Raw genomic sequence first — 17,378 nt, forward strand, 5'->3', positions numbered from 1 at the left:
AAACTGACCATAAAGAGTGTGAGTGTGTCCATGACTGCATTGTCTTGTTTTCAATGGCCCAAACCGAGGACACTACATCGCCATTGTGAAGAGTCATGACTTCTGGCTGCTGTTTGATGACGACATTGTAGAGTAAGCTAGTCGTGTGTGTCTGTGCGTGCGTGCAGGAGAACATACATGTGTGCGCCGTTGTGTTTTGTGCGACCCCACTGATCCATGTTGTCTCCTTCCCTCTGCAGAAGATAGACGCCAGGCCATAGAGAGTTCTATGGCCTCACCTCTGAGATCTCCAAGAACTCTGAGTCAGGCTACATCCTCTTCCATCCAGAGACTGACTGGCCCTGGAGAGGACAGCGCCTCCCATTGGAGCGGAGGAGAAAGCCAGTGCAGCATGCGCTCACAGTGGGAATAATGGACCATCTAGTGTATACCCTCAGTGGGGTCACACACACCTGCACAGGTGTCATTCAAACCTGGTATTTGGATCTACTGCAGCTCAACCTCGGAGTCAGTTTCCCTGTCCTAGCCCCCCCGTCTACCTCCCCAAAAACCCTTCACTTAGGCTGGATGCAGCTACAGGGGAGAGTTTTGTCAAAGGATCAGTGGATGTGTATCAAAGTTTTGTTAGTTCAAGGTGTTAATGAGGTTGTACAGAGGTTTTGGGAATGAGGCGTTAGTTAAGCATGAGTGTTTGTGGTGTGGGTGAGTGGGTATTTAATGATTCATGTGTTGTAATATCGACCAGGCGTCTGCACACTCCCTCAGACTGTAACACGGCTTTGTTGCCTGGCTGGGGCCCAGTCAGAGTAGACCAATTTACTGCATGAAGTAGGGAGGCGTGGAGGCGAGTGATTTTCCGATAGAGTGACGAGACTTTTTGGGTTTTGTCTACGGTACAGTAGTTACTGGGGTTTTGTAATTTTGCTACTCTGTGATACAAACACTGTGGGTATTACTGAGTGTAGTATTCAACTTGAATTAATATGAGGAAAGGGAATAAGATATGTATTATATTCATAGGGGGGTGAGAACGAGGCGGGAAGACCCCTTGAGAAGAACATGTATTGACACTATGGTGCACTTTTGATACCTTTTTGTAGGTGTTGTAAAGGTTTATGTGAGGGTTTGCTTGAGAAATGGTCATTGTGAAATGTTCATTTTCTGTTTTAAAGAAAAATTAATAAAAGCTAATAAATAGTGTGTGTGTGACGCAAACGGGTTCCTGGTGCACACTGATGACTCATTTATACTCAGCACTGCCCCTCAGTGGTTGTACCTGGTCACTACAGGTTCATACTGCATCAGCACAATAGCAGTCTATTTTTAAACCATTCACACCTCCAGTCATGATGCTGCAGCCTAGCCCACCCACTGTTGCCTTAACAACAACAACAGGGCTAGATTATGCTAGGGCAGCTCATTGTAGGAGACTAGCCACCTACAGAGACATCTGAATAAATACTTTATCACTGATCTGAGTGTATTACTCAATGGGAATATATTGCAAATGTATTTCCTTTCATTAATGGAAGATTGAAAGCGAAGGCCCTCAAGCACAGAGCAACTGAGAGTGGTTTGGAATAGTGGGATGAGAATTGGGAGGTGGTGGTGGCTGACACAGATTGTAGTTAGAGTAGACATGCCCAGAATAGCAATCCACGGGGGGCTAGGAAGTGGAGAGAAGCGCTCCACATCAAAACTACATGCCATCATTATAGAACTGAAGAAAACAAATTAAAGGGAAAATCAAAAAAATATATATATGTTGGTATTTTCATTAGTCCACTTTTGATATGGTCCCAAAATGTTTTGCATGTTAGCAGTTACATTTTCAAGATATTGGACTTTCAAGATGCAAAGTTTCACTGGCCACATTAAAATGCATTCAATTTGAATTGTAGGAAGTAGAATTTAATTCAAACCAATTAAACTGAGATGTGAAACATGAAAGTCTCATTTGACAAATCTTATCAAAAAGATGTCACTTATTAATGCAATGAATACACATACCATTTAAAATAGCATACTATCTTGATTATAATTCAAATACGTTTTTTTCCTTGTCATGAGATGTTAGAGTGTTCCCTTCCATACTGCTGTGTTTGATCTAATGCATTCTGGGAAATGAATTTTTTTCGGATATTTAAAATATATAATTATAGACAACCCCCAACATGATCTTAGAATGTGACCACTAATGACTTTAATAAATGTAATGTTTCAACCTTATGCTAAATGGTATTGGTAACCATAGGCTACATGATGTTAAAATAAACATTACTATGGTGAATAATCCATTTGAATTTAATTTAAATTAATTTAATTTAATTCGACTTCCTTTCATTCAATTTCAATTAAAATTATTTTTACTTTGGGATGTGGCCAATTAAAATTAAATTGAATTGGAATTAAAGAGCAATTTGCAGCCCAAGTCAGAATTAACCCCAACCCTGTCTCACACATCTGTAGGAAATGGAAATGGTGATATCACACCCAGGTAACCAACCATAACCCGCCCTTGCACTTAAAAAAAGAGAAAGACGCTGGCATTTGCCTAATGCAGTTTCTATGGACCCCTGCAAGGTCGGAGTTCATTTTCTCACGTTAAGCCTAGCACAAAACTAAACAAGGTGTCACAAGGCTGCCATTATTTAGACTGCTGGCTGGTGGCAAAAATGTAATTAATTGTTCAGTAATTAAAGCTGCAATATGCAACTTTTTGGGCAACCAACCAAATTCACATAGATGTGAATTATAGATATGTAATTCTCATTGAAAGCAAGTCTAAGAAGCAGTAGATCTGGAAATGGGGATATCTAGTCAGTTGTACAACTGAATGCATTCAACTGACCTGTGTCTTCCGCATTTAACCCAACCCTCTGAATAAGAGAGGTGCGGGGGCTGCCATAATCGACATCTACTTCTTCGGCGCACGGGGAACAACGGGTTAACTTCCTCGCTCAGCGGCAGAACGACAGATTTTTACCTCGTCAGCTCMGAGATTCGATCCAGCAACCGTTCAGTAACTAGCCCAAGGCTCTAACCACTAGGTTATCTGGTCTATATGCGCTATTTCTATGCTTCCCGTGCTTAAGTTACCTTTTGCATATTTTACTTTCGGTTTTGTACACCAGCTTCGAAACATCTGAAAAAACAATTTTGGTTTTGGAAAATATATTTCACAGCGGTTTAGATGGTACAACGATTCTCTACACGAAACTTGCTTGTTTTGTCATATAAACTGAAAATAGGCAAACTCTTTTTTTTTTGCATAGTTCATCTTTAAAGTTGGAAGTTCAAACATTGCATATTGGAAAATAAATGTTCGATCCAAAGCATACTAATTATTCAACTGTCCTGTATAGCCTATCTGAACCTATAAGACATGAGCCATCCTTGCGCCTTCTCCCAGCTTGGATAGAAAGTTGATTAGCAAAAACCCGTCTATTAATGCCAAATACTACAGTCCACCCTCAAAACACTAGCGTAGTATGGATTGTTTCATTACTACTATCTATAGCTATACAGTATTTAGCCGATATTATGCTGCTATTTATAAATGTTTTATACAAATTATACATAAAATAGTCTAACAATGAGGAAAACGTAGTCATACATTTAGCCACTATTTATTTGTTGAACTACACAAATGGGCTGCAATCAAGGTAAAGGAAATTAAATCTAACCTGAGATACTCCCCTGGTCTTCTTAAATCCTCCTGAGACATTCATTTGTGAATTATATGTGCATTAAGCAGCACACAATTTAAACTTGGTCTTGAATGATGCATGCCTAGATATACCAGAGATGCCAGAGATAAGGGACTGTTGATATTTGCATCTTCCAATTTATTGGCTGTCCAGTATACAGACGACCTGTCCCAGAACTTCATATATGCCTACAATGAATAGATTTCTGTACCGTGTTGAAACAGGTGTTGTTGAGGAGAATGCGAGGCTCTATTAAAGATGTTACAGATCTGCTGTATTTGAATCACCACTCCCTTCTGCCCTGTTTGTGATGTTGCTACGGCAATCAAGCTGTTTTTAACCATCTCGCTAACTGTCGCTTCTCCGGAGAGATCATTTTCTAAACTAAACTCATAAAGAACTACCTTAGAACGAAACATTATGCTCTCAGTCTGAAATGCGCATTGAACACATAAACTCCACTTATTGCACTGGCGCCAGTGTAGCCTTGACTACATTTGTTTACGGATGTCCCCTTACTTTCAATCAGTCCAATTAGGCCTGTATGTTTTTCAAAGCTTAAGGCACTTTGATCAGTCACATTATTGAAGCTCAAGAAAACAATACTTAGCTTCATAGTAGGCTACATATAGATATTAAAAAGGTTTATGAATACTTTTTTGGAGGGTTACTGTCAAAAGTATTTATTATAATATATATATATTTGTTTTAATAGACCGATGACCRACAGGGGTGTCCGGTACGCCATTCACGAACACACGCAGATAGTTGCGCACCACACTCCTATCTGTCTCTGTCCTTGAGCAGTGTGTGCAGACATACGGATAAGTCCTGGTATTGAGCTGTTGCTGCCTCTTCTTCCGGTAGGGGGTAGCCTATTGAACAAACAGGACCCGTCTCCGAGTCTGGCCCGTTTGGGACTCAGAGCAGCAAAGACCCATCCCCCGATGCTACTGCTGCATCTCCATCTGATCTAGGCGCCGCACCTGCCGCCAACGTTATCAATTGCGTATCATGGAAATACAGCAAGGACGCACTTTTGCCTAGACCGAACATCAGAGTCTAGGTAGGCTGTGGATAGCGGTAGATGAATGGATGAATGAATGGACGAGCGGGCTATTGTTACTGCAACCTGCCAGTGCATTTGGAAGAACCATAGATGATAAGACATTAATGGTGAGACTAATGAGAAGGTATGAGAGGGCTACAAAGGACCAGGATTCGGAAAGCGTCTGTTTTGCGTTATTGCAAAACAGACACTTGGTGGTGTGAGTTATAACCGGTACCGTTGTTGTGCTGAAATTCTCCCCCCTGCCAGAATCATCCCCCCCTTCGCGTTCTTCATTGATGCGACTTGCTTGCTAGTTGAGATTTCTGCTCTTCACTCCTTTGTCAGTTTAGTCTACATTTCACTGATCTTAGTAGCAGAAAGCATTTTTGTCTGCAGTTTTCGGTTTGGCTATTTGTTTCAAGTGTATGTGGCGGTTCTAGCTTGTATGACGCCCCGGGCGAACCCCCCCATTCAGCGCCCGCGCCTGACTCTAGCCACAAAATTAAGGAAATTAGAAGGGGGGGGATTCTGGCAGGGCCAGATTTTCGGCACATCACCTGGAAGGTTATTGATAGGCCTATCAGTCCCCACACTGTTAGAAAAAAGGTGCTATCTAGAACCTAAAACGGTTCTTAGGCTGTCCCATAGGAGAACCCATGTTGGTTCTTTCCACAGAGGGTTCTACATGGAACCCAAAATAGTTATCCTATGGGGACAGCCAAGGAATCCTTTTGGAACCCTTTTTTCTAAGAGTGCAGACAATCAGAGGTTTGGGTGAAGACAGGCTTATCAATAACATCCCTGTATATACTGCATGTGTGCATAGTGTAAAGATGCATGTCTTTTGGGCTTCCTATTACATGGTTTGTATTTTCATATTTAGGCCTATTATTAACTTATTATACATTTACTGATCATTTTTTACAGTTTTTAATTAGACTTTATATGGAGCCTATTGGTAAGCACCACAAGGCTACTCCATACCACAACAGCAAGTTATAGTGTGTGTTGTTGTTTCAATTTGTATCAGATAGGACACAATACATTTCAGATGTTTTTTACAGTGCATTCGGAAAGTATTCAGACCCCTTTACTTTTTTCACATTTTGTTATATTACAGCCTTATTCTAAAATGGCTTAAATAAAAACTATTCCTCACGAATCTACACACAACACCCCATAATGACAAAGCAAAAKATGTTTTTTAGAAATGTTTGCAAATGTATCATATTTACATAACTATTCAGTATTTTGTTGAAGAACCTTTGGCAATGATTACTGCCTGGAGTCTTCTTGGGTATGACGGTACAAGCTTGGAACACCTGTATTTGGGGAGTTTCTCCCAGTCTTCTCTGGAGATCCTCTCAAGCTCTGTCAGGTTGGATTGGGAGCGTTGCTGCACAGCTATTTTCAGGTCTTTCCAGAGATGTGCGATCAGGTTCAAGTCCGTGCTCTGGCTAGGCCACTCAAGAACATTCAGAGACTTGTCCCGAAGTCACTCCTGCATTGTCTTGGCTGTGTGCTTAGGGTCGTTGTCCTGTTGGAAGGTGAACCGTCGCCCTAGTCTGAGGTCCTGTGCGCTCTAGAGCAGGTTTTCATCAAGGGTCTCACTGTACTTTGCTCCGTTCATCTTTCCCTCGATCCTGACTCCCTGCCACTGAAAAACATCCCCACAGCATGATGCTGCCACCACCATCCTTCACTGTAGGGATGGTGCCAGGTTTCCTCCAGACGTGACACTTGGCATTCAGGCCAAAGAGTTCAATCTTGGTTTCATCAGACCAGAGAATCTTGTTTCTCATGGTCTGAGAGTCTTTAGGTACCTTTTGGCAAACTCCAAGAGGGCTATCATGTGCCTTTTACTGAGGAGTGGCTTCCGTCTGGCCACTCTACCATAAAGGTGATTGGTGGAGTGCTGCAGAGATGGTTATCCTTCTGGAAGGTTCTCCCCTCTCCACAGATGAACTCTGGAGCTCTGCCAGAGTGACCATCGGGTTCTTGGTCACCTCCCTGACAAAGGTCTTCTCCCCCAATTGCTCAGTTCAGCCGGGCAACCAGCTCTAGGAAGAGTCTTGGTGGTACAAAATTCTTCCATTTTAGAATGATGGAGGCCATTGAGTTCTTGGGGACCTTCAATGCTGCAGAAATGTTTTGGTACCCTTCCCCAGATCTGTGCCTCGACACAATCCTGTCTCGGAGCTCTACGGACAGTTCCTCCGACCTCATGGATTGGTGTTTGCTGTGACATCCACTGTCAACTGTTGGACCTTGTATAGACAGATGTGAGCCTTTCCAAATCATGTTTAATCAATTTACCACAGGTGGACTCTAATCAAGTTGTAGAAACATCTCAAGGATGATAATGGAAACAGGATACACCTGAGATCAATTTTGAGTCTCAATGAAATTGGTCTGAATACTTATGTGTCACGTTCCTGACCTTATTTCCTTTGTTTAGTCTTTGTTTGTTGGTCAGGACGTGAGCTGGGTGGGTGTAGTCTATGTTATGTGTTTCTATGTTTAGGTTGTCAATTGGCCTGATATGGTTCTCAATCAGAGGCAGGTGTTTTACGTTGTCTCTGATTGGAACCATATTAAGGTAGCCTGTTTTCACTGTTTGTTTGTGGGTGATTGTTCCTGTTCGTGCGTTCATGTGTTTTATGTTCTCTAGTTCAGGACTGTAGCTTCGTGTTTTTCGTTTGTTTATTGTTTTGTTCGTATTGAAGAAGTATTCTAATACCTATGGATACATACCACGCTGCGCTTTGGTCCTCCTCTCTTTCTACCGACGGAAGCCGTTACATTATGTAAATAAGATATTTACATATTTTTTTGTTGTTGATAGATTTGCAAACATTATAACAAACAGTTTTTGTTTTGTCATTATGGGGAATTGTGTGTAGATTGATGAGGAAAACATTTACTTGTATTCATTTTAGAATAAGGCTGTAACGTAACAAAATGGYAAAAGGGAAGGGGTCTGGATACTTTTTCAAAATAAATAAGGCTTTACAAGTAGAATGTGCATGTTTGTGTGAGTAGATGYATTCCAGGATACTAAAGTCCTCTATGAATGTATGATCTTCACTCCCTCATGTCTGTGTGGCTTCTTAAGTGAAGAGTGTGTGTGTGATCTCACATAGTGTGTTTATGTGTGTGTGTGTGTGTGTGTTTGTATGGATGGATTCACGTGTGCGTGTGTGATCTCTTATAATAATAGCGCGTGTGTTTCCAGACAGGGGCCAAAATGAGCAACGACTATGAGGCATCAGTCACCCCCAGCTGGCTGACCTCTGACCCCACTGTCTGGTCCAGCAGCAGAGACGGATTCACAGACAACGCCACTTACCCACCTATGGACTCCTTCCCCCCGCTGCCCCCTCTCCTGGTCAATCCCTGGGACATCTTGCTGTGCTCCTCAGGGACCCTCATCGCCTGTGAAAACGCCCTGGTGGTACTGGTGATCTGGCAGAACCCGGCTCTGCGTGCCCCCATGTTCCTGCTGATCGGCAGCCTGGCCCTGGCTGACCTCCTGGCTGGTCTGGGCCTGGTGCTCCACTTCACCTTGGCCTACCTGCTGAGGTCTGACTTGGCCCAGCTGCTGACTGTGGGTCTGGTGGTGGCCTCCTTCTCAGCCTCCGTCTTRAGCCTGCTGGCCATCACCATAGACCGTTACCTGTCACTCTACTACGCTCTGACCTACAACTCAGAGCGCACTGCCGCCTTCACCTACACCATGCTGGTCCTCCTCTGGGGCCTGTCTCTCTGTCTGGGCCTACTTCCCGTCACAGGGGTGAACTGCCTGGCAGAGGAGTCGACGTGCAGCGTGGTGCGGCCCCTGACTAAGAACAACGTGGCGGTGCTGTCCGTATCCTTCCTCCTGCTGTTCGGCCTCATGCTGCAGCTGTACGTGCAGATCTGTAAGATCGTCATGCACCACGCCCACCAGATCGCCTTGCAGCATCACTTCCTGTCCGCCTCGCCCCACTACGTCACAACCAGGAATGGCGTGTCCACGCTGGCCATCATCCTGGGGACGTTTGCCGCCTGCTGGATGCCCTTCACCGTCTACTCCCTCGTCGCCGACTACACGTACCCGCCTCTCTACACCTACGCCACCCTGGTGCCCGCCACCTACAACTCAGTCATCAACCCAGTGATCTACGCCTTCAGGAACCAGGACATCCAGAAGGCTCTGTGGCTGGTGTGTTGTGGCTGTATACCGGCCAGGGTGGCCCACAGGGCCCGGACCCCCAGCCACGTCTGACCCAGACCCAGGCCCCGGGAGGGAAGGAGAGAGGTGCCCTGGGCAGAGGGAGGAAGGCAGACAGGCAGCCTGGGCTCAGGCAGATGGCTGGAAAGGACGGTCTGTGTGCATAGTAATTTTAGCCGCTTTTACTGATATGGGTTTTTTTGCTCAAAAGGATTGAGAGATTATTATTAGATTATTAAAGATTGTGCCACTTTACGCACATCAAATAAAGGGCTTGTGTGTGTGCATAAAAAAGATAGGATGTCGCACGGACAGAGAAGGAGGAAGAGAGGAGGAGAAGTGGAGTGAGTGATGACAGAGGGGGGGGCGATTATCAAGATGCATACAAGATGAAGTCGGGCTGAGGGCTCAAGCATCTTGTCTCGCTGCTGCACTCTGAACATACCTTGAAAGCTAAATAACCACGGGAGGCTAAAAATAGCCCGGGTGCTCTGTGATCCGCGCCGGTGCGTCCGACACAGACTCCATGCAAAGAAACCAAGCCGCGGAGGCGGAGAGCGGGCGCCTATCTTCCCCTTCCTCCCMCCTTCCATCCACTTTTCTTTCGCTTCATCTCTCCCTATTTGGCTTTAAAGCCCCCACCCTTGAGCGTGTGAGAATGTAGGCTATTATGATGTTCTGCTTTTACATTCTGAGAGGTGACAACAGCCTCGGGAAGGAAAGTCCCCTGATACCTGTAGCACGCACCATTAACCCTCCAAATGCCTTCATTTTATGCTAAGGCTTTGATAGTTTTGATATCTGTTTTATCCCTCCACTTCTTCTACATAAACAGATCAACTAATCATACCTAATTCATTGGGCATTGCAGGCACATTGGGTAGGCAGGCTGACTGTTCTTGAATGTAGCGTGTGAAATGTTCCCTCTGTGAATCGAGTTGGTTGTTCAAGCTACTCAGTTTGCAGTTAGACCAGCTGGGTGTTGTTGCAACTGAATGTATTTTTTATATTCATTTGATCTCTTAGCCTGTCCATTAGGTTATGAAAACGCCTGATCCTCACCCCAACCTTCAACCTAACCTTCAACCTGTTGCATAGGACTTTAATGTAAACCGTTTCCCCTAATAGCCAGGCCTAGACCTGTTGGCTAAACCATCACTATCACTCAGCGCTTCCCCTCTCCCCACCTGTTATAATAAAATCAGTCAGTCACACTCAGGCCTAATACTTTGGCATTATCCTAATATATGGTTTGTGAATTTAAAAAGCACTGTAAAATATAAATTAGCAATCATATTGGTTTTCCTTTTTCATGAAAATGGCATCATCAGCAGTCCACCTTCAATAGTCTTCTAATTGCTACTCTGTACCTCAACCTGTTGCGAAAAAAAACTACTTGAATGCAATAAGCTATGAATGCTGAGCCAATCAGAAAAATGTATGATCATGGAAATTCATAATATACATATAGAATATAGACCCCTAAKCCCCCCCCTCTCTTTCCCTATACCACATCTATGACTGGCCATATCCAGATGACCAATATCCTAAGTGACAGACCCTGGCACAATGTCTGGTTCAGATCTTTGGATAGCAAGAAAGGAGAGAGCAGTGACACATCTTGTTGTTCCAGCTTTGGATGTCTCCTGCCTCCTGGAACCACTTCCTTACCCTGGCTGACAAATGCCCACCACCCCCTGACCCTAGCCAGTGTAAGGACGTCACGCTGCTTGCCAATTCCTCCTGATTTGCTCACACCGAGTCACGATCAAACCCAGGACTTCCATTTTGCTAGCACACGTGATCGCCCTCCTTGACAATGTACCAACCATTTGAGCTATCGAAAAATATGTAAGGCAGTAGCTCCATCGGTGATATTTCACTAGCTGTGGAGTGAGTTTACCGTACACGTTCTTAAGCGCTTCCAGATCCTCAGTCTACCCCGTCATATCAGTGTGCAGCAGTAACTAAGTGTTAGTTACTTCATGGACCGATAGAAATACTCTGTCAGCAATAACAGCCTCTCCCCAGTAACATGACCACCTCCAGCATGATGATATACYACGACCACAACCAACAGCCCTTCTGCGATGCCTAGCAAAGTCCTTATACACCAGGCCCAAACAAGGACTCAACTGCCTAAGACTTGTGCTGTATGTGATTTCTCCAAATGGGAAATCAGATCTTGACTTATGTGTTTTGTTTTTGAAAATGTGAAGGGGACAGGATACTGACTGCCACCGCCCAGTATTCTGTCATTAGTCATTACAATGTCACTGCCTTTTTTTATTCTGAATCTACTGCTCTATTCTCTGGCTATGGTCTTCTTCAATATCTTACAATGAATGAAATTGGACTCGGTAAGAAAATATCTTACAAGTTTTCAGTTGCATCTGCCTTTGTAAACCTATGAAGTGTTTTTGAGTGTTGTAAACCTAAGCGTCTGTCAATAAGGAAAATGTTTCTGTGCATTTGAGTGTGTGTGTTTGTGTGTGTGTGTGTGTGATCTGTGTACCATAGAAATATAATTAATTATATTTATATAATTTATATATTTATATATTATATAATTATATAATTTTTTTATTATATAATTATATTTATATTTKTATGGCTTGTATGGGGGTTTGTGATCAGCAGCACAGACCTCCTGTATATCTGTCTCCATGGGGACAGTGGCTCTGAGGACTTACTTCCAGTGTGACCCTTTGACCTCAGAGGAAATTGTCTGCTTGTCTTCCTATCATTCTGAGAGAAGTGACCTTCTGAGAGAAGTGACAAATTCCACCATAGGAATGAAATAGAGAAGGATATGTTTAAATTAATAGTAGAAGCAAAGATAGTACTGTATGGTGTACGTGTGCAGCTGACTGAGCCGTAGTGAGGGGTTAAGGCAATGACGTCACGTGACTGATGGAAAAATAACCTATATCGTTATTACAGGTTCTGGTGGCTCTTACAGACAAACAATAATACCAAGAAAACACTTCTTTACCTTTGAAGAATAATCTATTTTGTTATATTTATTGAAAGTCTCAACAAAAAAAATCTCAGCGTTGTCTCGCCTGAATTATGATGTGTCTAAAGTAACTTGTATTTTAATGCGCTGTAGAGCCTCTCTTGAATGAATTGGTAAAGAAATGATTGTTTATTTTGTATGGCATTCTGTTGACCAATTAGATTCTGTAAATAGAGCATGCATATCATTATAGGGYTGTTGTGACATCATGTATGGTGCTACCTACTGCAGGATCCCAGGGGGACTCAGGTGCACCGTATTCGAATGACATCAAATTTGACCCCGTTTTATTGGAATTTTAGTCTGTTTACATTTCCATCCCTAGCCCCTTCCCCCCAATCCCACCTCCTTCTTTAGGCAGATCTGCAAAGTCTGGATAGGTGAACGCAGTATGGCATACACTTTAGTTAGCAGATTAGCCTGTTGGAGGGTTAGATGGTGCTGTCACAGTACTGCTTACACCTATCCCAAACCTTGAGGATCTGCCAGACCAATGAGCTAAGGGCTAGGGACGGAAATGGAACCGGGCCTACATTGTTTGATGAATGTTCTCTCATGTACAGTAATGTCAATCTTTCATGATTCACGATGAGCTTTCATAGGTTAAAACAAGGGCTTCACATTATTGAGTAGACAAAGGAACCACTCGTGTGTGGGCATGGTACAGTACTTCTCTGTTAGGATAATATATTTATCTAATGTTAAACTATTATTGTGCAGTGTAATTCCACTGTAAAGTGTCATATTGAACTGAGATGTGGTTGGAGGGATTTCTACTGTGGCCAGTGGTTGGMGTTTCAAGCGTTGTGGGTGAATCATGTGGTTTGGGGGGTGTGGTACCCCGATCCAGAGCTAAATACAAGTGTTTTAACACCTCTATGGGTTTCAGAATGTGTGGGGCAGGGGACCCTACACTACAGCATCTTGTGTAGACGTATGCTCTGTGTTAAATGTGAAATGCGCTTTATTTTTTGGAAGAAAAACAACTTAAGTAACCGCAAAATGAAAACGCTTAATGATAATCAACATGCACTAACTCAGGGGTACTCAAGCTTTTGGGGGCCGGGGACCCCGTTTGTGATAGCAAATTCGTCAGGGACTGTCTCGTAATCAGAACACAACTTGAGCGAGATACAAATTGCATAAGGATGAACCAAGTCTCGGACCCTGAGAAGGAACATTTTAAAGTCCCGTCTCTTGGCATCGGAGTGAAAATGTTGCAGTTAAGCAACTTTCCTGCAATTCTAGTTCTACACATTTTGTAATGGTGCTGAGAGACTTGTTGTTGTTTAAAGCTTTAAAGCTAACACCCTGCAATTCTAAACATTTTACCATGAGGCAGAGAGAAAACGTTGCTGTTTTATACCGGTGCATTTATATTCATGGATGCCAAGGAAAGCCAGGCTTCCTGAAAAAAATTACTTTTTTTCTCATCATTTTCCTTCAATTCGCAAGAGGCTGAATGAATCTCACCAGAGAAAGCATCCGAGCGAGCGAAACAGCGCCCCTCTGTCTCTGTATGTGTAGCCCATCTATCTGATGCTGTCTGGTTAAAAAGAGTATGACATTGTTGCCGTCCGTAGCTTTGAATGCAAGGTAATCCAGTGAGCATTTGGCCTGCCTTGATAAAAAAGTGTAAAATAATAGCCAATCAGCGTTMWACTAAACTGAGTGAGCTCAACCATGAGTGGTCCTGGCGCACAAAAAAAAAGTGTAAATGGAAGCCAGTTTGGGTTTGGCTTCACACCAATCACATCAAAAGCAAAACGTAATTGACAGAAAAAACTTGAACTGTTGCATCTTGTTGTCCTCCGGTGGCTAGCTAGCTTTTGTCCCTTTCCTAAATTAGAGATGGATGGAGATTTGGACTTGTGGATTTAATTCATTCTCCAAACTGCCAATGATTATCATGACGATTCTGATTCAACCATAAATTCATACATTGTGCCTCTGGTCTGTGAGGATGGAAGTTCAATATGTAGCTAGATGTAGAAGGCTAATGTTAACTAGCTGGTTCATCGTTGCCCATGAACAGAAGTTAGGCTAGTGAGCAAGCATTTTAGTCAGGTAGCCTAGGACAACAAAAACTAAAAGCATGTACTGTATGACAGAGTCATAGATCGTTTCTCAACATGAAAGAGAGGATGGCAATGGTGTTTCTCTACAAGTAGGGTGAGTCAACATGTTTTTCTACTTGCATGAATGCTTGCACACATATACACACACAGAAATCAGAACCATGGACAGCCACATATTTAGCTTACGTTGATTGGTGTAACGATCGTCTTCAGGAGAAAGAGAGGAGGACCAAAGCGCAGCGTGGTAAGTGTTCATGATGATGTTTTTAATTAAACTCAGAACACTAAACAAAACAATAACCGATGTGAACAAACGAAACAGTACCGTGTGGCGACAAACACTGACARGGAAGACAAACACCCACAAACCAAAAGACAAAACAGGCTACCTAAATATGGTTCCCAATCAGGGACAACGATAAACACCTGCCTCTGATTGAGAACCATATCAGGCCAAACACAGAAACAGACAAACTAGACATACAACATAGAATGCCCACTCAGATCACACCCTGACCAAACAAAACATAGAAACATACAAAGCAAACTATGGTCAGGGCGTGACAATTGMACTAAATTGTTTTTGGTGTCTTTTAATTGTCATTGTATTAGACTAAGCAGAGGTGATTTGATGGTGTTGAAATGGTGCTGGAATAGTGGAGGCAGCTCCTGTTATCTTTGTGACTTGCGGTAACTCTCCGTGGTTCTAAATCAATAGTTGTTTAGTAGTCCGAAAATGTCAGAAACATTAACTTGATTGACCATGCTGTTGGTCATTTAACTGTTTGTTACATGCTATATGCTTTGTGGACTTCACCAGACAGAGGTTACTCTCCGGTTTTGTGATGAAACAGAGGTGTGGTTGAATTTATTCTGCCACTGTGTCTTCTTATTGTCTCGGCCTTTAGGCCTATATATCACAGTGTCAAGGCATATGAACTAACAGGTTACAGAGCAAACAATGCAATTATCACAACACATAGGTTGGAATGTGTCTTTTCTCTCTGGCTTCCCCAGTGATTTTACCCACGCACCACTACTGGTTTGGGGGAATACAATTAACTATTGAGTTGGAAAATGTACTGTGTATACAAATATCCCTGTGAGCTTCCCAAGCCCATGTTGCTTAGGGTTAACAGCATAAATTGTATATCAATAATATTATACTGAACAAAAATGTAAACACAACATGTAAAGTGTTGGTCCCCTGTTAAATGAACTGAAATAAAATATCCCAGAAATGTTTCATGCTCACAAAAAGCTTATTTTTCACAAGTTTTGTGCAATAATTTGTTTACATTTCTGTTAGTGAGCATTTCTCATTTGCCAAGATAATCCATCCACCTAACAGGTGTGGCATATCAAGAAGCTGATTAAACAGCATGATCATTACACAGGTGCACCTTGTACTGGGGACATTAAAAGGCCACTCTGAAATGTGCAGTTATGTCACATAACCCAATGCCACAGAAGTTTTGAAGGAGCGTGCAATTGGCATACTGACTGCAGGAATGTCCGCCAGAGCTGTTGCCAGAGAATTTAATCCGGGTTCTTCACTTGTAGGAGTATTTCTGACTGTAATAAAGCCCTTTTGTGGGGAAAAACTCATTCTGATTGGCTGGGCCTGGCTCCCCAGTAATGAATTTGGAGTGAATTTCCATTAATAATTTTTTTTATAACAGAACAGTCTCAARAGCCAATTATTGCAGGATATCCAAGGACATGCAGTCATGTGAAATCCAAAGATCAGGGCCTAATGAATTCATTTCAATTGACTGATTTCCTTCTATGAACTGTTATTCAATAAAATCTTTTAAATTATTGCATTTTACGGTTATATTTTTGTTCAGTATACATGTATTGTATCACACCCTCTAAACGTATTCCACGGATCCCTTGGCCAAATTAGTGGAATCTGTTGGGAATATTCATGAAAAAAAATACTGCTCCCCACTTTGAGAACCCCTGCACTAACTGAGATATTGTAAGACATTGTGTGAACAAGGTGTACATTTTTCCAAGGTGTTAGTTGTAACTTTGTATTGCTTTGGTTAGTTTACTGAATTGAGAGATCTTGTTAATTTTATATTAAAATAATATGCTGTGTATTAAAAACAAAACCCCTGTGTTGGTTTGGTTTGTTTATCCTCCCTCTGCATCCGTTGGCTCAGTGCCTCCCGCCGCTCCTCTGTTCCCATGGTGACTCCCTTCTTAGCTGGGTCAGTGCTATCCGGAATCTTTGGGATGTCGCTACCCTAACCTCTAACCCCTACAGTAACAATAATTATTAAATAACCCTAACCCTATTCTTAACCCTTACCTTAACCATTTTAAATTTCAACTTCAATAGGGTAGGGACGTCCCAAAGATCCTGGCTAGCAATACTGTTACCATGGAAACTGCTGTCTCAGTGTCCGCACCTGTTGTCTCCATGACAACAGTGCAACAGGAAAGAGACGCAGACACAACATTGTGAATATCAATTTTTATTCCTCATATTTATATTTATTCTCAGGGTCACAGAGTTCAACGTTTACAGTGTTCACACTAAAAATAACTATGACAACCCTAAACCCAATCCAATCTATTCTTCATCTTCCATATCTCTGCTAGACATCACTAAGCGATTAGACTCAGCTGTTATCCATTAAGCCTCCTTTCATCCTTCCCTATCTCCAATCAGATGCTCTCGCCACACAAACACACTCACTCACTCACTCACTCAGGCTACGTTCCAATATCCATACTAGAGTACCACTTAGAAGGAAACGATGTGCATCCTAAGTGTAGCACATGGGGTAGTGTTCTAGTGTGGATGATGGAATACAGCCTCCCTCTCAGGCCACTCCCTCACACACCTGTCGCCTTCAGAAGGAACACAGTAGGAAAACGCTTTCAAAACGTCTTCTCCCATTTGTTCCAACAAAACCCTGACCAGAGCAGTCCACACGGTTCCTTCTGAACGCTACCCTGACCAGAGCAGTCCACACACGGTTCCTTCTGAACGCTACCCTGACCAGAGCAGTCCACACCCACGGTCCTTCTGAACGCTACCCTGACCAGAGCAGTCCACACACGGTTCCTTCTGAACGCTACCTGACCAGAGCAGTCCACACGGTTCCTTCTGAACGCTACCCTGACCAGAGCAGTCCACAGGTTCCTTCTGAACGCTACCCTGACCAGAGCAGTCCACACGGTTCCTTCTGAACGCTACCCTGACCAGAGCAGTCCACACGGTTCCTTCTGAACGCTACCCTGACCAGAGCAGTCCACACGGTTCCTTCTGAACGCTACCCTGACAGAGAGT

General features: G+C 43.0%; 1 protein-coding gene and 2 long non-coding RNA genes across 4 annotated transcripts in view; 2 read left to right on the forward strand and 1 right to left on the reverse strand.

Moving 5' to 3' along the window:
• Positions 1–4,537: 4,537 nt before the first annotated feature.
• Positions 4,538–15,738, forward strand: LOC111953229 (G-protein coupled receptor 12-like). 2 transcript variants are annotated; one of them, XM_023972351.2, is made up of 2 exons: positions 4,538–4,886; positions 7,997–15,738. In XM_023972351.2, the coding sequence occupies exons 1-2, from the start codon at positions 4,806–4,808 to the stop codon at positions 9,026–9,028; spliced, it is 1,113 nt and encodes a 370-aa protein (XP_023828119.1). In that variant the 5' UTR covers positions 4,538–4,805; the 3' UTR covers positions 9,029–15,738. The 2 variants fall into 2 exon arrangements, with proteins under 2 accessions (XP_023828119.1, XP_023828120.1); XM_023972352.2 differs by having other exon boundaries at positions 4,538–4,776.
• Positions 15,739–16,541: 803 nt separating this feature from the next.
• Positions 16,542–17,369, reverse strand: LOC111953969 (uncharacterized). Its single transcript, XR_002875934.2, has 2 exons — positions 17,168–17,369; positions 16,542–17,083 (listed from the first exon to the last, which is right to left on the reverse strand). It is a non-coding gene; the product is annotated as an uncharacterized lncRNA (long non-coding RNA).
• Positions 17,110–17,378, forward strand: part of LOC139023148 (uncharacterized) — a 1,587-nt gene continuing 1,318 nt past the window's right edge. Inside the window, exons 1-2 of the long non-coding RNA XR_011474299.1 lie at positions 17,110–17,149; positions 17,228–17,376. This is a non-coding gene — a long non-coding RNA (uncharacterized lncRNA). The remainder of the gene's footprint in view (positions 17,150–17,227; positions 17,377–17,378) is intronic.

The sequence above is a fragment of the Salvelinus sp. IW2-2015 genome, linkage group LG27 (genome assembly GCF_002910315.2).
Source record: "Salvelinus sp. IW2-2015 linkage group LG27, ASM291031v2, whole genome shotgun sequence".
Lineage (NCBI taxonomy): Eukaryota > Metazoa > Chordata > Actinopteri > Salmoniformes > Salmonidae > Salvelinus > Salvelinus sp. IW2-2015.